At 41.5% G+C, this 24,505-nt stretch overlaps 1 protein-coding gene across 2 annotated transcripts; it reads right to left on the bottom strand.

Annotated features, from left to right (window-relative positions):
• Positions 1–660: 660 nt before the first annotated feature.
• Positions 661–23,926, bottom strand: prkag2b (protein kinase, AMP-activated, gamma 2 non-catalytic subunit b; the record flags this gene model as incomplete). 2 transcript variants are annotated; one of them, XM_079569386.1, is made up of 16 exons in its annotated part: positions 23,699–23,926; positions 20,732–20,797; positions 17,744–18,014; positions 9,337–9,551; positions 7,232–7,283; positions 6,605–6,711; positions 6,170–6,251; positions 5,031–5,089; positions 4,913–4,958; positions 4,768–4,822; positions 4,467–4,593; positions 4,186–4,351; positions 4,068–4,105; positions 3,778–3,924; positions 3,162–3,255; positions 661–2,455 (listed from the first exon to the last, which is right to left on the bottom strand). In XM_079569386.1, the coding sequence occupies exons 1-16, from the start codon at positions 23,780–23,782 to the stop codon at positions 2,424–2,426; spliced, it is 1,641 nt and encodes a 546-aa protein (XP_079425512.1). In that variant the 5' UTR covers positions 23,783–23,926. The 2 variants fall into 2 exon arrangements, with proteins under 2 accessions (XP_079425512.1, XP_079425513.1); XM_079569387.1 differs by lacking the exons at positions 661–2,455; positions 17,744–18,014; positions 20,732–20,797; positions 23,699–23,926 and adding an exon at positions 14,477–14,712 and having other exon boundaries at positions 3,142–3,255.
• Positions 23,927–24,505: the final 579 nt, after the last annotated feature.

Below are 24,505 nucleotides of genomic sequence, written 5' to 3'. Positions count from 1 at the left end.
CTCTGGTGGCAGCTACCCAATACCAGCCTAGTTCTTTACGACCCTTTACAGAGCGCACATACTTTGACAGGATGCTCCACTTTATTACTGCAACAACTCTAAATACCACGTGTCTTGGCTCATATGTAGGAGACGGGCTGGTCTCTCAGCTGCTGAAATCAGAAGCGGTCTTTTCCCAGCCGTCTCTCCTCCTGCAGCACGCGGCGCCTCTCCCTGATTTAAAATATCCTCAGGGCAGCGTGCCACGAGCAGGAGCACCGGGCTTTAGCACTGAAGGCAGCTCAGTCAGTGTTGAATGGAATTACTGGAGCTTTAGCTGGGTCTTTTTCACACGAGACAGAAAAGTTAACTATTAATGCTTCTCCAACAAGCCACTGCCTATCTTTTACTACAGAAGTAAAAGGGAAAATTAGAGACACGCGTCATAGGTGTAAAAGCTTTAAAGCTCCTGTACTCATTTTCTTGCTTTCAGGAAGCCTCAACTAAATCTCTCAAAAGTACATCCCAATTCTTAATCTGCATTAATTTATGCACATTTTGCTACTTTCAGATGGTGAAGCAGAGTGTACTGTCACAGCACAGCAACACTAACAAATCCATATCTATAAGTGTAAAAAGTAAGAGCCTATACAATGTACATTCAGTGTCTTCTTTAATTTTTCCGCTGCCAGAAAAAAAGATAACATGACATTCATACGGCTGAAGTGTAGTTTTTCTCATGCTTGCGTTTACAGTACATTGATTTATAGAAAGTTTCTTTGAATTAAAAGTTTTTTTTTTACAGTGTATTTACAAAAATAACATTAACGCAGTCTTTTTAAACGTTCATAAAAATAAAGCTTTTTGCAACGATTTCCCCCTAAAACGATCCTATTTACAGCAAAAGGTGAAGATGAGCTCTGTGATATGATGAGAGCTGGGACCATCCACTTTTGTCACGATCCAGGGGCCGATACGTATCGTGATACGGTCAGTAATTATGATAAGTAATATGTTTACTTAAAAATACGTAAAAAGCCATGTGTCCAAGGTTTATAAACCAAATGCCATTTGACATTTATTGACGTGTTAGGATTAAAAGTGCATTAACAAAGTGCTGTGTAACTGTTATGGGAAAACAAAGGAGAGCATGATAAAAATGCCTCCAAGCACAAGTATTGAAACAATGCGATACTTGGTATTGCAGCACAAATATTGTGATCCGATATTTTGTCCCAGCCCTAGATATGATACACATTTCTATATAGTTTGCGAGATCAGGGGCAAATATTTCCACAAATGAAAGCTATTGTATCTGTCTTTTGTCACCGTAGAGTCCATTTTTCGATGACATTTTTCAAAGTGAGAAGTGCTGCCCATAAAGGAAAGTATGAACTAATGTAATGGTAACGATCCCCATAAGATAATCATTAATTTGTTCCAAAGTGAACCCAACTCATCGCACTAATATGACAGCAAAAGTAGACAAATGATGAATACTGTTGGTGTAAAATGGGGGCAGCGCAAACCGAATCACAAATGGAAAAACCCCCCCAAAAAAACAGGGCTGTTTCCTCCATAGACAGTGATAAGGCAGGTGAAGCTTAGTTTACGGTTTTCGCTGGCATTAACTGGCAACATATATAAATGAACAAAAAACCTCACAACAGCAGCATAAGAAAATCAACTAGACAGTACTCTCAATAGCCCTCATTCATTATACCCGTCTTGACTCATCCCGCTTTTCCTAGGCAGGAGAGTGTAATGCATATCTAAAGCCACGTTTTAACCAAGAAGTGCAGTAGGGCTCAGTTTGATACGGCCTAAATGAGACCGTATGAGAAGTGGTATAAGGCGGGTCCTGTGGGGTCGGGAAGTATTCAAACTCTTACAATTATTCACGCTTTTATGTTGGAATCTGCTATGACAATACAAATTATCTTTTATATTCAAAACAAAACAAAACAAATCTTCACACTGGTTCATGTAGAGGTTCAAATAGTTGTGTACAACTAACAACTAAAAAAGATTAGGTTGAAATGAGTTCTAATTCCATTCTGCTCCAGCAACCATCAACCAAGTCCACTGCGGAAATCCCAATCCGAAAAAGTGAATGTACGGTTCAGATTTATTCTAAAAGCCGGCTGTGCCAAAATGAGCCCTACAGTACCCCTGGAGCTCTCGCGTGATCCAGTGTGGGCCTATATGTACAGTATATACAGTATACTGCAGTCTGCACGTGCATCAGTGTCCAAACAAAAGCCACTCCTCTGTGCAGGAACACCACTTCACTCAAAATATTCTTTGGTTTCCCAGCCTCTATAGTGCATATCAGTGTTGCAGGCATCTGCGGGACGTCCAGACTGGCTCTGCTCAGTGCGCAGCCTTTTGTTCCCAAATTCAGCCTTCTTTAGGAGTACTCCCAACACGCCGATCGATGCGGCTCATTCCGTTACAGTCTCCTCCTTACGCACATCTGCAAGAAATGGAAAGAGATGCGGATTAATGCCTCATACCGATAATCCAGTACAACCCCAAAGTGTATAAATATGACATGTATTCAAATGAAATATATACAGAGGAGCCCCATTTGGTTACTAAACAAAATATATTCTTATAATATATTCTTTTTGATGCACAAAACAACAAGGTTTAAAACCCCGCAGAGAAGGTATTAGTCTCACAAAACATACACTTAGCACACAGTATAAATAATTGTAGTAATTTAGAGACAATAAAATAGCTTATTCATCAAAGTGTGTCATAATGTGAGACATATATCCAGGCCAATGTCTCAGTTAGTGTGTGCATGTAAAAAAAGGCAGCGCCACAGCATTAAATACGGTTTGTGCAGCAAAATTCCAAGGCAACTAAGCGAGACAACAAGGCGATAACAAAAAAAGATGTCAGCAACACAGAACAGTCTGATTTTTTTTTAGCTGCAGCTACAATTGCACCCGATCTATATTTAATGCCCATCAGCGCCATTCTCTCTGATACAACAGTCTGATAGATCTTGACACAGCAGAGCAAACTAGATGCAGGGCATCATGCTCTCCCACAGCTGGAGGGGATGTTTCCTACCTGGGATGGGGCAATGGGGCGGGATGGGGGGAGAGCTCAGAGTCCTGGGTAGAGGGAGGAGGGGGGGGGGGTGAAAGGTCAGTGCTGGGCATCTATACCTGCCGGGCTGAGCACCAGTGCCTGGAGGATGTCTGACAGGGAGATGATACCCTCGATGTTGGAGCGTTCATCCACCACCACCAAGCGATGAACCTGTGAATACCATCCTGGGTCAGTATTTTGATTTTATTCTTAAAAGGAACAGGTCACCGTTTTTACATACTGAGATATGTTCTTGCCTGAGCTTAGACGAGTTGATGTGTACCTGTCTTTGTGCGTGTGCTCAGTCACGCAAAACAACTGTTGATGTTGTTAGCATTTGGCCTCGCTCAATGTATTCCGAATAATTCCAAAGGGGGTTGAAGTTGGAAGCTACAATGCTCTTCCACGGGCACGCACAAAGACCAGACAGGTACGTATCAACTCGTCTAAGCTCAGATAAAAACATATCACAGCATGGAAGACCAAAGATGTTGTTAGCATTTGGCCTCTCCCAGTATATTCCTCTAGCTCCAAATGGGTTGAAGTTAGAAGCAACCAGCCCCTTCCACAGGCGCGCACACAGACCAGATTAGATTAACGATAGGGCTGCACAAACATAAATTACTAATCTAATTGCAATACTAAATACAAAGAATACAAATCATGCAGCCCCAATAAATGACCAGTGCTCACTTCAGCCTTCACTATTCTTTCCACTGTGGTCTCCAAAGTCTCCATTTTATGGCACTTGACGACTCCTTCGAAGTATTGGGAGCGATGTTTTAGAGCCTGGGTCACCGTGATGTCAAGGTTATTGTAGGTTTTCTCAGCAGCCAAATTCTAAGAAAACAGCGATCAGTGAATGAACATGAACAGACATGTAAGTGCATTTACCATCTACTGGCTTTGAGTACAGAGAGGGAAAATTATGAATTACATTTCGGAAATTTAAATGAAACTTTTAAAATCTTTTCAAAACTTACAATCACATCAAACTTGGAGTAAATGTCCACAACTTTTCCTATGAAAAAGACGGGTTTGGCACAAGTCATGACACCACACAAACTGCAAACTTTAAGTGTTTTGATCTTGGCTTCTTACCCGTTTCATCGACCACAGGCAGCGCAGACACCCTCCTCTCTACAAAGATGTTGAGTGCTTTGATGATGGGAGTGTGAGGATGGATGAAAGCGATGTCGCGATACGTGCCTATGCCCAACTCTCCCAGGCTCTGCTTCATAAAGGCTGGCTTTGGCATTTCACGCATCTAAAAACAAAACCGACAACATTCTAATAGATTTACAGAAGCAATGCAGGCATGTTGGCATCACTACAGCCACTAGGGGGCAGCAGCTGTACATAACACATTTGGTTCAACTTACAAAAAGCTGCAGGAACTTGAGAATCCTTTTGTGCGTGAGAATATAAAGTGCATTCCCAGTGACGGGGTCGATGACAGGCAGACGGTGGATTTTGTTTTTGATAAGCGTGTACACTGCTTCAAAAAGGCTGCAGAGATGTCAAAGAACAAATGATTACAAATACTTTTAATTTCAACATTATACAATATTGAGCCCATCTTGGATGGCTCTGGGATCAAACCCACAACCTTCTCAAAATGCCAACCACTCAGCCGATGCTGACAAAATATTGACTGAACCACATCAAACATGTTAAGCATACCTTGCATCAGGAGATATGTTGACCAAAGGTTTGAAGGTTGCTTGAAGGTAAACCTCTGTGCAGTAAAAAAAAAAAAAAAGGACATTGTAGAATGTATAAAGACTGTAAAGCAACTGGATCAAATTGTAGCTAGCTTGATGCTAACCTCGCCATGTCTCAAGCTTATGTTCTTCTAATTCATATATTTGCACCTAAAAAACAATGTTTTTTATTTTCGTGTGTGAAGAAAGCAAACATCAATACCAAGGCAAACCTTTACCTACCATAGGAGACTTGTAATATCTGTGTAGTATAATGATGAAGTCTGTGATTGTCAGCATTCCTGAGGACAATCAAACACAGATCATACAAACAGGCCCCGTCTGGACAGGCATTGCAGTTGTGTAGAAGAGACAAGAGTGTTACAAGGGTGTGGTGCAGCCAACACATCATTCACTACCCCCTGCTTTATCCTCACGCTGGCTCCACATCTATAATTCATCACAGACCGACTTGCAATAAACTCCACAAAGCAATCAAGCAGCATCATCAATGTCAATTCACGGTTTGGGCTTTGACATGTTCCTATTAACTCAAAAGGAGTCTCGACTCTAGACCAAGGAGCTAAAAAAATAAACTACGCCATCAATACAAGAGAGTCATTACCTAATGGCTCATGACAGCTATAATGACTTGTGCTTTGTGCTCCATCGAGCATGACCATGAGCAATAAAATGTACAGTTTTCTGTGGTGCCAACTTTCCACCGACGACAACAAAGCGTGGACACTTTCATCTCTAAATTTCACTCACTTTTCCCCCAAAAATATGTATAAAAAGCTGCCCACTATCAAACAAGCACCACAACACTTCATTTGGACCACAGTTGCTCAGATTATAGAGCGGGTTGTCGCACAACTGGAAGGTTGGCGGTTCGAATCCTGGCGCCTGTAAGTGCAGCCTGTCATTGTGTATTTGGGCAAGACACTTTGTCTGTGAAGCAAGACCCACTTTGTCTGATTGAATAAGGTGCGTGAGTGGTTGGTGGTGGTGCTCATGGCAATAATGGACTGCCTCACTTTTATCAGTCTGCCCAAGGGCATCACTGCAGTGTTGTACTTTGAGAGGCTTGTTCAACTTGTAAAGTGCAATACAAGTGTAAGCTGTTATTATTATTACTCCTACAGAACCTGTGCCAGATACTCACAGCACCATGCTTTATCTTGTTATTGTGAGCGAGTGCAGACATAAACACTAAACTACATCGTATATGCTATCATATTCATAACACAATGCTTAATGAAAGACAAAAATCGTTACTAGCTAACATTTTCAGCATGTTTACACAAACAGTGGATCTAATTCAATACAAAGCAAAAGAACAAAACACATGCATGACTATTGCTGACAAATGTTGCTCTTACCCACAAAACTTTGTTTTTCTGTGTCCCATAGAGGAGCAGCTCGTACTCCATTTGCCACCAAGGCAAAGAAGGCTTTTTTGACCTGCAAAATAATATAGTAATTAATATAATGTATAGTATAATAATAATAAAAACATAAATAGATCATTAAAAGTTGAGGGTTTCTAATTATCACAGATATTTCCACATTTGTGTTGAAAGACCTGTACGTGGGTTCTTCAGTGGAGATTGCAGTTAAAAATCCACACATCAAAGGCTCTTTGCCGAGTTACTGTTTAACAATTTTAAGATATTTGCATACAATGACATGAAAACTGTAAGCTCTTATGAAACATTAACTTTAAAAGTCTGTTCCCACACACACTTCCCTCCAGGCTGGTCCACTGATAAGAGTCCCAGACACAAAGACCTGAAGATGAGAAGATGATTACTAACTTGAAGCGCCGTGTCAAAGACAACCAGCTTCGAGCTTGTAGGGACGATGTCGTAGCACTTATGGGATTTCATAAAGCGCAGGTAAATATCACTTTCTGGTTCAGCAGCTGCAAGAAAACACAAAAGTCTCACAGGAAAGCCATAATGAGAGCCATAATGGAAAACAACGCAGCCCCAAACAGCCATTATGCTCTGGACCTCTCAGTGCAGTGGCATTTAACTGGAAATAAGCTTCTGCTTTAAGACACGACAGGAGTTATGGAAAAAGTGGTGTGTCGTAGTGAAGAGAGACGTTGAATAATACAACCATTTAATGCAGCTCCAAATAAATCCAAAATAAATAATTATTTTTTCAATGCAGCTTATGGTTAGTGACATTACTAGCTTTAGAAAGGAGTTTCTACCATAACAATTCAGTGAAGACACATTTAGAGAAAAACAAGTTATGACTGATGATGCATTACTGATAATGATCATGCAAACAAAAATCAATTCACTCATACTCATATTCATACATTAATGTAAGCTTGTAATCAGATCTCACAGTTTTTCACAAAACATTTAAACTGTTTATCACAATAACATAAAATGATCCTTGTTGGCAACGTGGATCACATCGATACTTACCATCATCATCGAGTTCAAGTTTCTCCAGCATGCCTTCGAACAAACCGTATACCTACGGGCACAAGGAGGCACACGTATGTAGTTAGGACAGCGGACACACAGCACTGTCAATGCCCCACAAAGTTTGCTGCAAACTGTTACTGAGCAGCAGAAGGGTCAAGAGACTTTCCCCAGACCAGACCGAGTGACGTGCGCACAACGCTGCGCAAACGCAAGACTCGAGTCTAGTGCCTTTGGACTTTACAGAGCAAACAATTTGTGTCTTGTTTTTCTTAATTTACAAAGGCTACACACGTCGTGCAGAGAGGTGCGCAACATTAGCGTCATATTATTATTATTAGACAGCGCACACCCCTTAAAGGGAGAGTGGAACAGTCCTCATCCATTGGCTGCAGCAGGGGGAAGCAAAGCTCACTAACGGCTACTGTACAGCCATATCTCGATTAATCCTCCCACAATGAAACACACGAACCATTGTCAGAGCACTAATGCGCCAAAAACACTCACCATGGCGCGACAAGTACACGCGGAGCGTAGAGAGAAATCAGGAAGTCGCACGCGTAGTAGACACACCCCTACAATGCACAACAACCTGGACACCCGCCTCACCATATTAGGAAATCCCCACGTTGCTTAGCAGCAAGAAGCTGGGGATGCCTTATCAGATCATTTGAGTTAAATGCACAATGACCAGTCGGCTACATGTAACTTGACCCAGTGATGCAGAGTATCCTGTTGGCCGCAGATGTACAGTCCGTAAAGCTGACAGAAGTATCTCAGTTAATATTTACATCTCAAAACAAATGCTGTGTCATGCTGAGATGCATATTTGCATATTTGAAATTTGCCTGTGAATTCACATTTTCCCTTCACTTCTCATTTGCAAACCACTGCAGCAGTGTGGAAAAGCCTGCATCTCAGTTTTAGGATACAAAACCGTCCCTAGCGTCGCCCTGTGATGGTGACACAGCAATTCTCTGGCCAAAACGCAGCCTGTTTCCTGATGAATCTCCTCTGCTGCATCACAGCTCCAGCATGAACATGCACACATCCATTAAGCAAATAGCTTTTGATTAAAATGAGGACAGTGTATTATTCAATGGGACCCCTCCAGTATAAGGCAGCTGTGCTCTGACAGGATGACAAGGCAAGAGACATTAGTCTGCGGCCACAATCTGGAGTCCTTGGTGTTAATATCAACATGTTGGCGATGAAATATTGATTTGGCCTCGCTGGCTTCAGTCCACAGTCACTCAGTGCTGACACCAAGACAGCCCCCAGATAATATTTTACTAAAATGCCAGAGAGCCGAATGACATGTTGTATGTGGGGTATCTATTGTAGTGTAGTGTAACAATGCATTTTAAACATTCTATTTATTTATACAATTTAAGTGCACAGTTAGACAACTTCTTCAGAACAAAGGCAACACAATTATATTAACATTTAACAACTATTTCAACCTTGTTTTCCGTGGGTTGATGTTTTTGGGTTGTTAATTATTCCACTTTCTTATTGTACAGGGACTCTCAGTCCAGGAACAAAGAGGTACAAGTTTTAGATTTGAAACTTTGTACTGTTAAACCAGTCCAACAAAGTAATTATTAGACAAACCCGAAAACATGATGCTCTTTCCTGCTGTGAACATAGAATTTTAGAGAAATATAGTGGACCATAACAATATTAAATAACTTTTACTTATGATTCAAATAGTATGTCTGGCACTGACTGCAATAGTATGATTTTCAAAATACAGTATAATGCAGCTCTATATGCTTGTGTTTTATACAAGGTGTGACCTAGGATCAAACATTTGTGTCACCTCATACTCCTCGTCCTTACTATCAACGGTGCTTTTTTAAACAGCAGCGCAGTATACGCACTGCACCAGTAAAAGACACTGCCTCATTTTAAGAATTCACAGACTACTGCAATTCTTCACCTCAAGGTCATCCCAGTCAATGCTGCACTCATCCTGAAGCTGCAAACTATGCAAATCACCTTTGAAGCACTTTTCTATGCAGCGCGTTGAATGTCTCAGCTTAGTTCAGGGCAAAAAAACATCAGTCTTGCCTCTAAAGATAATTGTTGTGTGTGGGACCCACTTGTTGTGAGGTAGAGTATGATGAAGGAATCGGCGGCTTGGAGGAGGAGGAGAGGCTGAGGCGCTGGCCCGTGTCCGGAGGGGTGGACAGGGAGCGAGATCGCGTGGTAGGCTCGGAACGCTCAGGGCTCGGTCCACTCTGCGGCCTCTCCGGGGTGAATATGGGCTGGCTGGGCGCCTGTGTCGGTGTAGCGGGCGGCGTGGAGAGACCAGAAGCTACAAAAAAACAAAGATATGTGTGAATAATTATTGTTTACTGAACCCTCAAGACTGCAATATATTATCTTAAACAAACTTTGTAAAGCTTTTAACCTTTACACTTGACATCACTGCGGCCCCCTCTTCAAAAACAGAACAGGGTTTGTTAAATTCATTCATATATGAGGCATTCTACATATTCAGTCTGTCTTGTTCCCACATCTGTTTTACAAGCACCATCCATCCCTTTCAAAAGCAGAGAACACATTTCCGTACAGGGACACTAAAATTCACCTGACTTTTTCAAATTCATAAGGAGCTTTTTTGAACAGAGGGATGAAGTACTCAATGAAAATGCAACATTTGGTATCTAGTTTTCCAGAACACTACAAGACACAGATCCCTCCTATAAAAATCACTAGAAATCTATCTCATATTACACACAGTATTGTGTGAGAGTTGTAATCTTAGAAGGCACATTGTCCCTGGTGCAGACAGCCTTACCATGGCCTATGCTGTATCAAAGAAGGAATGCGTAGTTGACATTGTAGATGACAGAGTGCTGGCCACTGTCCTGCTGCTGACAGAAGGGATGTTCCTATACTGTGGAGCAATGTAGCATCTCAAATATGAACCCACCCATGCAATCTAGATGTGCAGGTGGTTAATATTCCTTATGCACCTATGGAGCAAGTCTAGTTTTCAGATGAGACTGACACCAAAGGAAGACGTGTGACTGACGATGTTGAATATTCTTGTAACATGAACTAGGATCAGAAAGCATCAGTTTCTTAAAACACTTTAAAATATATATAATCTAAACTTAGCCAATAGTGAGTTTCTACAGATATACAGATATATGTATTATTGAAGAAGAACCAAATATGGATGATGTATTGAGCAATCCTAATCCCAACCAAAGATCAATTAATAAATAACATGACAATAGAATTCCTGGTGGTGAGTTTCCCAGCTATAATAGACTTATATAGACTTGGAAAGACTGTGTATCAATTTGACTTCCATTTGGCACATTACGAGAGATCAGAGAGAAATTTGAAAGCTCCCGACTGTGGTTTATTTAAACTTTGTGTGGTCAAAAGGGCTGCTCAGTGGGGGTGATCTGGGTCACGAGTGGTGGGTGGGATGACAAGAGAGAGTTCCCCTTACATCGGCACGGGGGACTTCAGGCAAGGTCACACGCTTTTAATAATACAATTTGTACTTGGTCACAACTTCTACAAGCATCCTTCTGCGTAGATGATGATGATGGTGGTGGTGATGTCCCCTTAGGCCGCGCGCACATGACAGCTCTTCACGGCTGGCGTCACCAACTTACACACAGTGACATGTGACACTGGCTCCGCCCCTTTGGCCTTTTCTATGGCCAGACATGGAGCGGCAAGTGTGTTGTGGAGCAAATGTTTCACGTTACACCCCACACATCATAGGACTCCCAGTTGACTTTTACCGGGTTGTACAAAAAACAGCAAAAGGGGCGTCACAAGTGGAGAGAAGTGACAAATACAACTTCTTTTAACCTTTCTATTCAATTATGTACAAGGCTGAGTGTTACGTTTTATCCCTACAACTTCATAACATCATAATGTGTCAGTCTAAACATTGACAATTACTTTATTCCCCCTTTTGTTTATTTACTCATGTCCTTGAAAAAGAAGATATAGGGTTTTATTTTACATTTATTTAGCTTTCAGGAAAAAATGGTCATATAGAAGAATAATTTTAGATTGCAGCACCATCAATTCCACACCCCTAAATCCAATATCATGAAAGTCTGCCGAAGTGTATTGGTGGACATTTTTCTTGGTGGGCTGCTCCTGACATTTGTTTGGCACAGAGCCGCCCTCTTTGGCATGCCTTGCTTCCTCTGTGTAGGTCTTCTTATTTTAGCTGCGCTGTTGTGGCACATTCCACAGCAGCAGATAAGAGTAGAGCAGAGCCCTCCACGCGCTGCAGCGAATAGGGGACAGCCTGACACCACCCAGGAAACAGGAAACACAGTCCCGCTGGGGGGTGACCGGGCCTTTTTTAAATGCTAAATATACTAATAGAATAATCCTTAGGTCTGTGTTTGGTGCAGTCAATCTAACGTTTCAATTAGTCATGATTATTATAGGCAACAAAAAAATTATATTGAAATGATTTCAAGGCTACAATCTACAAACTGTGGGCCCATTAGTTAATTCAAGTGAACAAATGTTGGGATTTTGTACAAAATGATTGGATTTTCCAACTATGTATTTTCCACATATTATATGTTGCTAATGTATGTTTTGTGAAAACTAATGTTTTGAATATGATTTCAGTTCTGCCTAAAACAACTGAGTATTATTTTTGCCATAATCGAGTCGCTGGAAGTCTGTGGAAATCACTTTAACTGAGAATGGGCAGGTAAAGGCTGACAATAATTGTATTATTCAGCTGCAGAGCCTGTGGTGTTGCAGAAAATATCAAGCCGTTATATATCACCAACACTGGTGTTACGCTGTGATTATGGAACCAGCAACAAAGTCATGCTGAATCGACTTAAGTGGTCGTCTTTGAAGCCACACCGCGTAGAATTTTACCCAATAAATAACATTGAAATTCACGCATTTATTTCATGACAGATATTTTGATGATTGAAATATATAATATAACAAACATGTGTTTTTGCTGTGAGCGGCTCACCTCTCCAAAGACATGACTGTAACTTTCCTAGGAGTGGGTACGTCTCCAGCTCTTTGCCATAGAGATGTCAGCTAAAGTCAGCAGAATTGAAGCTTTAAACCGGTTAGGTCCTCATCCTGATCCATTCTTTGATTACCCACTGCAGTATTAGCATTTTCTGTGTTGAGCTGGTCATAGGAGCATGTTTTATACTGATGGAAACAGTATAGTCTAAAATGTTACGCAGTGTCCCTTTAAAAGATAGATTATTATATTCACTATCATCTTCCTTCAAAAATTGCATTAAAATTCTTTATTTAGCAATGATAAACTACTAGAAAGACAAAAAAACAAGTTAAACTGAAATGAAGATATATTAACTATGGCTTGAGGTCTGATACATAATTGTTGTACAATACAATGAATGTATTGATGTTATTTTGTATCTTAATGTATTTTTTGTTTTGTTGAATAGCTGTGCGGATGGGGATCCCATCAATAAACATAAACACACTCCACCTTTTTGGATGTCGTGTGGCATATTTCAAATAAAACTGTACACACTGGCACATTCTACGGTCTGCAAATAACTAACGCAGGCACCTATTGTGAGGAAATTATACTTCTCTTGTCACTGTCACAGACAAGCTAAGAAGCTAGCCTGCTAGTTCACAAACTGGATAAGAATGCTTTATTATTAGATGCACAGCACTTTTCTACAAACTACTGAGAACTTGCACGCACAAAAAAAATCAGGTATACGGCCTTTAGGCAAAGAAAATGAATGTCAGTTTATTATTTAGTATAAAACAAATAAATAAATATATTGAGTGCGAAAACAAGTGGTGGTGCAGCTATTTGAATTTATGGCAGGAGTTGATTTAATAATCCCAGTATTGAGTAGCTTTCTGCCGCCCACATTAAATCAGCCGAGAGAGCACAGCCCCGGGGAACTGACAGTGTATTTAGTCATGAGGGGCTTGACGTAAGAGAGCTACTGGGGTGACAAGCCCCGTGGACGCACTGCTACTACCTCCAATCTCTGGCCAACCATGTAACGTAATAAATCTCATGTGCTATGTTTGCGGAGGGGTTCTGGGTATAACTGGTGTGAGGACGAGTGTGGCAGAGACGGGACAGAGGGTCACTGACCTCAATTAGAGAGCAGTTTGTAAAATCCACCGCAAGTAACCTACAATGAGCAGCCCGGACGCAAAGTGACAAATGTAAGTGGCTAACTTGTCACCACATCGTATACTATACTTATGATGATCTCTTGGTTTGTCCTCGCAATGCTGAAGTTATTGCTTCTAAGTTACCACAAACCATAAAGTCAATAGTAAAGATTCAGTATTGCAGCTTCTCAATTACCGTGCTACTACTAAGGACATTCTACAATCGCCTCTTCAGGGTGACTCACTGCGATAGTGATTAGATTTGCCATTCACATTTCAAAAATCAAGATTTGGTTCAGAGTTTACATTTTAAACCCGTGCAGAAGAACTAGCATAAAAGACTGAATGATAAACCACTACAGAGGGCGTTTGCAGAGCTCTACACAATTTTTTTTTACCAGGTTTGATACAAGATTAGACCCGGGGAAGAGAGGCGGATTTCCTACAAATGATTGCATCCATAGCAACTTGCGGATCAAGCAGTCAGCGTCAAAGTTTGTCATATTTTCCAATACAGATGAATAAACTGCAGTATTTCCTTCTCCAACTCGAAGAACCTCCACAATGAATGCCCAGCAGCTGCATCAACAACAGTGAGGAACTTGAAAGTGGGGCAAGTCATTTTAATGTACAATGACATGTTGCACTCGTGAAACACATAGCGTCAGCTCCTTTCTGCTGACAGAGGGGATGCACTTGCATACGTTTGTGAAACAAGAGACTTGGTCCATACAGGAGCTCCGCAAGCAGCCAAAGGCCAAGGCAAAAGGACAATCAGCATCACCGTAGTTGAGCCAAGACCAGTTTGGTCACATTCGGAAGTTTTAAAGGGCTCATATTATGCTGCTGAACTTAATTTAAACTATTTTTATCCAGTTTTTGTTCCCACATGAAAAAATACCATACCTGCTGGTGAAGTTTAGGCAGCAGCTTCACTGGACTGTTCATTTCAGCACTCAAATGACCCCAACTACCAATTAGATGTAGCACCAGGCAACTACTGTATCTGCGCCAACCCCTTCTTAGAAGGTGTAGAAAAGTTGAAATAAAAGTCTGAAAATAGAATAGAAGTTAAGTAAGGAAAAACATTTTTTTTACCAGCGAGACATGACTCGGACGGCTGCCTCGATCCTAGCCCATCTTGCTCCTTACGTTTCTTGCTCCTTCTCAAGCTGCCAAACCTTTTCATGGGGAGCATGGGGTCGTGGGTTCAAGAGAGAATCTGATCATGATCACAAGAAGAGAAAGGGCGCAAATACTGTCTCAAGAAGAAGTGATGTTCATGCCGGAATTAAATGCAGTTCATGAATAAGAATGTTCCTTTTGAAAAATGAAAAAAAAATAATACAGACTCTTCAAACAACTCCAAGCTGATCTGTGTAGTCCAACACAAGGCAAGAAATGTCAAAAAAAGAGAAATGGCAAGTCACCAATGCAGGTAAAAAAAAAAAAATCCTTTGGGAAGCTCACGTTGTAAACTAGTAGATTAGAAAGTAGATTGGCTTTTCAGCAAAGATCCCACTGACAGAAGTGATGCAGAGAGAGAGAAAAGCCGGCGTCTTGTGCTCCCCTTTGCCCGTCGGCCACTGTAAATTGTCAGGTGCAGCTGTGGGTGGTGTTTCTTTAATATAGCAAGCGTGTCGGCAGCCTGTAAAAGGAGGCCAGTCTCAGAGGAATGCGTTGCGATTGGCTGAAACGTGTCCTATCGCCCCGCCCCCCCGAGCCCGTCCTCCTTTAGCTCCGAGCAGATTCAGCACAGCCACATCTGTCACACTCTGTCTTCAGACGGGGCAGAGAAACATGAAGAGTGAAGTCGACTCCACCTCGCCGTTTCGATAGTCACACAATTCCCAAACCCCCCCCGAATTGGAGCCCGGTGCACCGTCACTGGGTGCTCCCCGCCAGGTGGTTGCGGAGGGGTTGGGGGGGGGGGGGGGGGGGGGGGTTGACCTTTTAAAGGAGTGTGTGTCAGTCCCATGCGCAGTCAGCTGATCAGAAAAGCTTCCACTTGCATCACGTCCCATTAACAGATGACCCTGCGGAGTGCCAGCTTTAGCCCGTGCTATGAATGAAACAGCTTACGTAATGTGGGCCTTAGTTCAGTGGGTCAGTGTCCAAAGGAATTACTACTACTACAATAAAAAATAAAAAAAATCACAATTTACTACTGACGTCAACAGAGGCACCCTAAGTTTTTTGTGGCATCTGGGTTGATTTAAGTTTTATGAGGCTTTTTAACCGAAATATGAATTGAGAAACACGCAAATTACAAAAGCTCAGCGTGCATGTTTTTGTGATTTTTGACCAAACTAAGATTTTGGTTTGATTTTACTCTCGCAACACTGCCTTTTTTAAGATGTATTTACTTCTATCTACTTTACCAAAGAGCTCTGCTATTCGAATTGAACTATGACTGACAACAACCCACTGAATCCCAGACTTCCTCCTCTTAACCCCCACATCCACCAAATTCATTTTCTCCAGTTCAGCTTTACCAAAATCTAAAAGTTTGCAGGCTACAGGCCAGTGTAGCACCACATTTTAAGTCCTACAAAACTGATCTAAACTGATCCTTTTAGATATTTGTTTTCATTGCTTTTCGTCCCACATTTCTTTCTTTTTTTACTGTTTTGTTGCATTTTCATCCCCGCTTTCATCTCGTTTTTGTCACTATTTTGACAAGAAGCTTTTAGATTTGGGTAATGCCAATCTGGAGAAAATGTGCTCAGTTCAGGTCGGTGTTAAGAGGTTAAAAATCATGGAAGCCACCCTAAAGATTGAAACAACAATCTTCCAACAATCTTCCAACAGGCTGACAGGACGGTGCGATGTTATGGTTCCCCAACTCCACCCCTGTCTTGATCATCTATGGTTCTTCTCAAGCTGTGCCTTCTCTCTATAAAAATACCTCAGCCCTTTTAGGGACGCACTCTATGAATTTGGAAATCAAAACTACCCAGTTCCTTTTATTTACAGTCAACACACAGCAGTCCACAGTAGCAACAGAGTGAGAGAGCTTGGCCACTTCCAGATAAGGCCAGGAAAGCAGCAGAGCCTGACATTATCCAGGCCAAAAGGAAAGTCCATGTTACCAGTAGGCATTCAAATCATATTTGTAGCAAATAAGGAAAGACAGGTTTACACTAAAGGCAGTTAAATATCACAATGCCTATGATTTCAATTATATTGTCACCGAATGTAAGGCACTCAAGCAGTACTAATGTGGCTGCTGGACTTCTCAGGCAACTGATGTGACTGCAGCACACCCTAGTGGTAGAAGAGCAGCACATACAAAAACAAGTGGCTGAAAGGCAGATTACCCACTTACTACAGGACTTTTTTTTTGTTTCCTTTATTCCTTTATTGGGGAGGGGGGGAAACCTTCACTGAACGAAGAGGCAGGAAGCATGTATATAAACATAAGGAAAGTCTGCTTTAAAATGTCGCCTAAAAGCTACACACAAAAGTATTTTAATTTTCTACAAAGAGAAAAAAAAAAAAAAAATCAGAAGTAAACTCTTCCAGTGGTCGCTGCCAAGTGGCCCCCTCCCTGGAAGAAATAACGGAGAGAGGAAACAAGTTTTGGAGTCAACACTGTATGACTCATCTCTAATGCCGCTTTCATTCTGGCCGATCCGTGTTCGACAAGCAGGGACGTTATGTAATAAGTGACAACACAATAAGTTCAAACATGAGGAGCTGAGGAGCTTAGTACAGCTGGGGACGCTTCTAATGAAGTGAAGCCTTGTACCTCGACACCCGCACAGCCAGGAGCCCATTCTTAAGGATTCAACATGTACAGTACACGGACACTTTCTACGATTCATTTCACTGCTGAAAATTTGACTCTCATAATACTCACCAAACTGAAAACTAGCACTGCTTTGACTACACTATTACACTACCACTGTCACTGTGGGGTCAGCTACTACACTGACATAACACTGACACTGACATTAAAATATATAGTGTGTTTGTAAAAACATGCTATTTTTTAGTAAACTTTTTAATTTTCTGATTACTGGTCATTAAAGATATGTTCACCTTACAATGAACGTGCACTTCACGGTGCACCAAAAACATAAAAGCTTGTGCTCTCTCTTTGTGGCTTTTCAACACAAACAGGAAACCCACATAATATAATTCTGATACAGACTACGGCTCTTTTGTCTTCTACATTCATCCCTCCTCACTCCAATTTTGTGCAACCATTTCATTGTACTATGTTATTATTATCATTTAATGTTGGCGTTTATGGTAATCTACCCTTCAAAGTGACGTCATGTAACATTTCAGCGGCGCTCCATCTTGAGCGGGTGACATTTGGAAAAGGCCACTGATGGGTTGACCCTTGCTTGCACTTACCCCTCCTGGTCCTGGAGAAGATTTTGATGCTCGGCGAAGGTGCTGCACTGGAGGAGGAGCGGAAGATACCACTGAAGCTGAGGCGGCGGGGGGACTTGGGTGAAGGCGTGTGGTTCGAGGGGAAGGGGAAGATGCTCTTTGGCGTGGATGGGCATGCCCTTGGCTGCGTCGGAGCCGACTGGGGGCTTGGCAGCAAAGAAGAGGCGTTACCGGGACTGCCCCCTGACGTGGACTTGACTGGGCTGGCCGAGTGGGTGCCGCCGCGCTCTCCCTGGAAGGACAGCACCAATGAGTTACCAAGGTGATTTCTTATTCACATGACAATTTTCCTCTGTCACAATTATGATCCCATCACTTCTTTCTCGCCTTACATTGCATATACAAGCGACTAAACATCCCCAGGTCCAGACTAAATCAAGAGGAGACTGAGCCTTTGCGGTTTCTGGCCCTAGACTTTGTAATTACCTCCCTGTGAAAGTCACAGCTGCCTCCGCTGTTAAGAATTTCAAGTCACTGTTGACTCTTACCCCCCAACTGAACCGAGTGCATTTTATCCAGTTCGCCTTTACCCAGATCTAAAGCTTCTGGACTGGAGAGCAACAGTGTAATGCCTTATTTGAAAGCTAAGGCCTACAAAGCTGGTCATAACTTTTATGTCACATTTTCAAAGTGTTTTTGTCATGTTTTTGTTCTTTTTTTGTTGTGTTTCCGTTGCCTTTTCCTTGTTTTTTCCAGTTACTTTTGTGTCATAGTTTTGCTAAATTTTTCACTATGTTTTTGTTGCTACCTTGTCACTTTTTTGTGGCTTTTTTCATTGCTTTTTTGTTGTTGTCACTTTTGTGTCACATTTTTGCAACGTCTTCGTCCTTGTTTTTGTCTCTATTTTGACGTTTTTCTCATGAAGCTTTCTTGACTTCTTGTTTTAGTTATTAATCCCTTCGGTAACACTTTGTTTTACATTTCACATTAAGTACAATTTAATGTTATATGTGTAATAACTTGTACCTACAGGTTACATACACAATGGAACAATGTGTATTATTTGGTGGCACATAATGTAATAAGGCATAAAACCTTAATTCTAAGATAAGATAAGATAAGATAAGATTATCCTTTATTGATCTCACAAAGGAGAAATTCACTTGTTACAGTCGGCGTTCAAGAAGATCACTCAGAGTTAATAAAGTGCAGCTGACACAGAGATTATTGCACATGTTACTTTACAGTCTAACCCTAACCTTAAAGGGATATTTCAGGATTTTTGACATAGGGCCTCTAAGGGTCTCATGTCTTATTACATTACAGTATGTACCTCCAAAGTACTAATACACATTATTCCATTGTGTATGTACTACATAGGTATAAGTTATTACACATTGTTACAGAGCACATTACATTGTACCATTCCTTTTTTTATTGTTCCACTTAGTATGTTTCTGTTATTTCTATTTTGCATTAAATGTGGAAAGCACTTCGGAGCAGTACTCTGTTTTAAAAGGAGCTACATAAACTACATAAATAAACTTGACCAAAAGCTATCTCCTTCTTCTGAGAGTTCCCACTTTCACTGTGAATTGGTTAAATTGAAATTTAGTTCACTGAGCACATTTCAACACGGCACTGACATTTGAGAGAAGACCGAAATATGCACGGCTAAACTAATGCAAAAAATATATTTGGAGATCTAAAATACAGGGTTAGCAAGTATTATAATAACTTAAAGCCAAATGAAGACGGGATAATGTGTTGTTTGCAAAGGGTGCTGTACTGACTAAATAAGAGCATAGTGGCTAGACTGGCTGCATAGATTTCATCTCTTTCCTTTTCTCTCCAAACACTGCAACCAATCAAACTGCGATTTCAATTTAATTGTCAATAACTGTGCAGCCAGACTTGTCTCAATCTGTTCTTCCTACACAGTGTTTTTCCCGCCTCTGTGAGAGAGTCTGAAGCTATGGAGCAGAGATGTGAAAAATCCTATGCACATAATAAAAGCTCTCACTGCAGGTTGTGTAATAACTGTTACTTCTCCTTTTTGCACCCCATAAAAACTGTTCAGAAAAAAGTCCCTCCCAGATAAGAGACACAAAACTAAATGGCCAGTTCTTCTTTCTGATCCGACTCCGAAGGCTGTGTAGCAAGGCCAATATCTTGTAAACAGACTGAGATGTCCCTATCTATTTGCTCTACATTTACCAAAACAAAACACCAGAGACGGCAGCCAATCCAGCTGGAGACAGTCTAAGCCTCCTCCTCCAGCCAGCAAATCTTTTAACCGTTTGCGAGCTGTGCTATAGAGAGAGCCTCATATGCCCATAAGCCATTTTAGCAGACGCACCAAAATGGAAATGATTTGAAAACGTCGAACGCTAACCCACATACGACAACTAAACCTAGCCCTTCATTGCTTCCCGTCTTAAGTTAGGTCTGCTTGGCTTTCAACTTCTGCTCATAACATTGCTCAACACATTTGTTAAAAAACGCCTCTCTCTCTCTCCGCGTGCACGTGTGTGTTTAAACCAATCCGCTGAGAAATCTGCTCGGTGTGTTAGCCCACACCCTTCTCTATTTGCCAACACTCCTCTGTCATTGTGCAAGAGCAAAGGAGAGGTTTCACCAGCTCTCAATCTGAATTCTGCAACACAGCCCAACCAAAACAAAAAACAAAGCACAGGATTTTCACAGTGGCGCTGCGATATTGTCCGATCGCTTCCTTTCTAAATGAATCAGCAAGGACAGTCAGCACAATGTGGCTTCCTATAGTAAAAATCAATTTCCTGTACATGATCCTTCTGTGCCTGGCCACAGAGGGGAGGATTGGAAGTTGGAGCCAAAGGAGGTTGGCAGATTACACCCAATAGCCTTGTTTTTTAATATTTGGTCTCTGTGAGTTCCTTTGCAAAGCCAAACAAGCCACACTGACCAGATAAATCATGCTGCTTCTGAGAAACGTGAACATGTAAAAGGAGATTGCACAGATTTGTTTACCGTCTGAGTGGCACTTTTAGAGGAGCTGCTTGGTTCTGTTTGTGCGAAGCCAAATGCACCAATGTCCTGTAGGTAAACAAAAGGAAGAGGTTAGCAATGGAGGCAGCTGAAATCACAGACACGGACGAGCCTTACTTCGAACTGCAAAAGGACTCATAATCCAGGACTAAACCAGGTGAATCAAACCTGGAATCAACCTGTATACACCAGTGCTCACCCATTACATTTGCTTAAGAGACACAGTGAGTGCCAGCGGATACACAAAGTTGTTACATGAGGTTTATTTTGAAGAGGCTGTGAATCCATTTCCCTCTTTTGCAATCATATGTGTGGGGGGAAAAACGCATCGCTGCTGAAAACGTTTAGCCCGTTAGTGGGGCGACAGTGGCTCTGAAGTATCATGATAGAGCGGGTCGTCCAATAACCGAGAACTCCACCTGGATTTGGTCCTTTCTGGCACAGGAGAGAGTGACGCAGTTCAAGTTACTTAAACTGTCTTTCTATAGCTTGCTATAGAAAGACATGCTTTGAATACGCTGAAATAATAATAATAATAATAATGGTTTTATATAGCGCTTTTCTGGACACTCAAAGACGCTTTACATTGCACTATTCATTCACTCCATACTCGGTGGTGGTAAGCTACTATTGTAGCCACACACAGCTGCCCTGGGGTAGACTGACGGAAGCTTGGCCTCCAAGGTCTGATGGGATTGGGCATAGCAAAGGCGGTATGGCCAATATGAAATGAAATGATCAAAACCTCTCTTCAAAAACAACATATGACATGAGCTGGTGGAGTGTTTCAAACTCTTACGAAGAAGGCTGCATACACAGGACTGATATAACATGCATGAATAAAAACAAAACTCTAAAAGGTTGTTTTTCACGAGGGAAGATAATAAAAGCTTAAGCTCAAAGGTTAGTTTCGGAGAACATGGACCCTTTAAAGCTCATTTAGGGCCGAAACGGACTACTATTAGTTCGACTAATTTTTAATATTTGATATAACATGCTTTTAAATAAACTGAACATAATCTACCCTCATCTTTTAAGCTCACAGTGCTTCATAAGGCTAATATTTGCTGTACTTTGTTCTCAACTCAATGAGTGTTTTTGTGATAAGCTCTTGCTAGCTCCATGTATTACTAATTAATGACACAGTGTCCTGCATTAGATTAGATATTTCATCAGCTGATGGGAAATATAGTTCTAAAGTGTTTAACACAATTTATTGGTGGGCCAGGTATAATATAAGTTAGTAATCATGCCGGGGGCCAACAAAGATCATCAGATACTTGAGTTTGACATACATGCGTTAAAGTAATGGGGACAGGACCTCGGTTGTATATGCACCACATAATCGTCTCAGTTCTGCTCGATGAGTCAAAACAAGTGGACAGGGTGTCAAATGGGTGAAAGTGAAGTGATAAATGGCGCCGGGGCGATTACCATGCTTCCACAAAGAAGATAAACATGTTCCACCAGCGCAGATGGCCTTGCAACACGCAGCACTTCCCCATACCAAAGCTAAGCCCTGACAAAGGCACACAGGCTGCCGGCACTTCATTACACATGCAATTAGGTGAGCCCGTGTAGATTTTCCAGGAAAGGGAAACCATATATTACACAGTGGTACCTGAAGCAATCATAGAAATTTAAGACGACGTTTCCCTTCAAGTCAGGCTAATGACATTAACTGGCACGTGCTCAAAAGGAGGACAAAAGTGGAAGTGGCCTCGTGAAGATGGGTTGAGTTTCCAAGATAAAACAACAGACAGGCACATCTGATTGAAGCGTCAACAGAGATTAGCATCTTAAAACAGAGGGAGGTTTTTTTCATTTGCTTTCGTTTAGACGTATTGGGCTCTGTATTTGACCCTTCCTTAAACAATGTTCTAGGGTTTTGAAACTGTCAGGATTCAGGAGTGAAATGGGCTACCACAATGCAGCACCCAGACAAGAGTCCAGTCAAATCTTGATCAGCACAGCAGCACCAAGCTGGAAGACAAGCCTGAGTTTAGGTTCAAAATACAGAATAAAACCCTACATTTGATGGGGAAATATGGCAGATATTACGGTTTAATAACATCTTTCCAAAAACTACATCGAGGCCATTTTGTATTGCTGGATTGTGAAAAAGAGTTTGAACATCCCTGGCTGCTCCCTGACTTGGATTAAAGAGGCAGAACTGCAACTATGGACGGGAAACTAAAACGCTACATTTCATAAACCGGGCTTGTCGTATATATGGTTTTGGCACAATCAAAAATGCAATTACTGTGTTGACTTCACACAGCGAGAGTATATGCCAATTATCTACTTTAAACAAATGGTGCAAAAAAAAAAAAAAAAGGCTCCACTCACTCTTGGCGTTGGCTGCTGCTCATTTTCACAGATGGTCATTATGAGACAGTAGCTCTCTGAACATCCTTTTATTTTCCCTGGCACTTTTTTTTTTTTGCCTCACTGTCAGATGCAGGGACAGTTAAAAATCCAAAGACACATTTTGTTTGTACATGACATACATTTGTCACACTTACAGGGGGTAATTTTGCATTGTTTACAGTGGATTTTCTGCAGGGCAACTTGTATTGATGGATACAAACAGTTTCTACTAAATCCACCCTGAGCATAAACAGCAACTTATTCTGGGTGGCCCACAGTTAATGTAATGATCATTTGATAATATAACCTACATGTTGATGGTTTTAACGAATAAACAATGCACAGGTATGTCATTAAGTGTGAGATGTGCAGAAAGTCAAGAAAAAATAAAGAATAAAAAAATAATGGTATTTTATCATTTGACAGCAGTGCGAAAGTGGCCCGAGAGGCATCTGTCAATCAAAGGCCCCCTTCCCATGGCCCCCCAAACTCCAGATCTGTATACCTCAAAGTTCAGAAGCAGGGCACATCTGTTCTGTCCATACAAAAGTCAAATTTGCTGATACTTCACCGACTCACTGGCATGTTAATCCGCAGGCTTCTCCTCCTTTTTGGCATTTTCTTTGAACGGTCCTTGCTGGACTCCATCACCGTGCTTCCCATGCTTGGCTTTTTTTTTTTATACAGGCTACTCCTCGAAAGTAAACGCAAAATGAAAAGACGGAAGCTAAGACTGCTGTTTTCAAGTCATCTACAACTACCTTTCCCCTTCACGTACCACACTACCCCCCTTACTACGACAACACTGAGAGCGCAGGCTGATTCACCAGGAAGTAGGCAGGTCCGCGCAGGAGGCACGGCCCGTGGGCAGGGCTGAGGGAGACAGACAAATAACAGGGGGGGAAATAAAAGCGACAATAACAACAATAACAACAATGACAATAACAACAATAATAAAAAATATAATACATTATTGAAGAGGCAAATGCTCATGACGTTTTAAAGGGGTAGCCAACTTAAAGGCACACTTTGTAACATTTTGGATTATACTGTTGCATGCAATCTTGGGAAATGTTTGGATGAGGGCATAACCGATCTATATTGGGTTGCGTTTAAGCAGGAGATGAGGCGGAGGCTTCCCCGCTCGAAATAAAGCCACAGTCAGGGCTTGGGAGGCGAGCCGCTTACAGTAAAGCCACATTTGTCTGTTCATTTATTAGGTACTTTTTCCACAACAATAATATCTTTAATAAAATAAATTCTTGCATTGGCTTTAAAGGGACTAGATGGGAGGTGGGAAGATGTTTTTTTTTTTACTCACCACTGCCATTTCAGGTCTTACACGTAACTGCAGTCTCTTTGTTAAGCTTGTAAATGACTATGGAG

The sequence above is a fragment of the Gobius niger genome, assembly GCF_951799975.1.
Source record: "Gobius niger genome assembly, chromosome: 13".
Lineage (NCBI taxonomy): Eukaryota > Metazoa > Chordata > Actinopteri > Gobiiformes > Gobiidae > Gobius > Gobius niger.
Note: the sequence above shows the minus strand (reverse complement) of the source record. Positions and strands in the feature narration are given on the sequence as shown.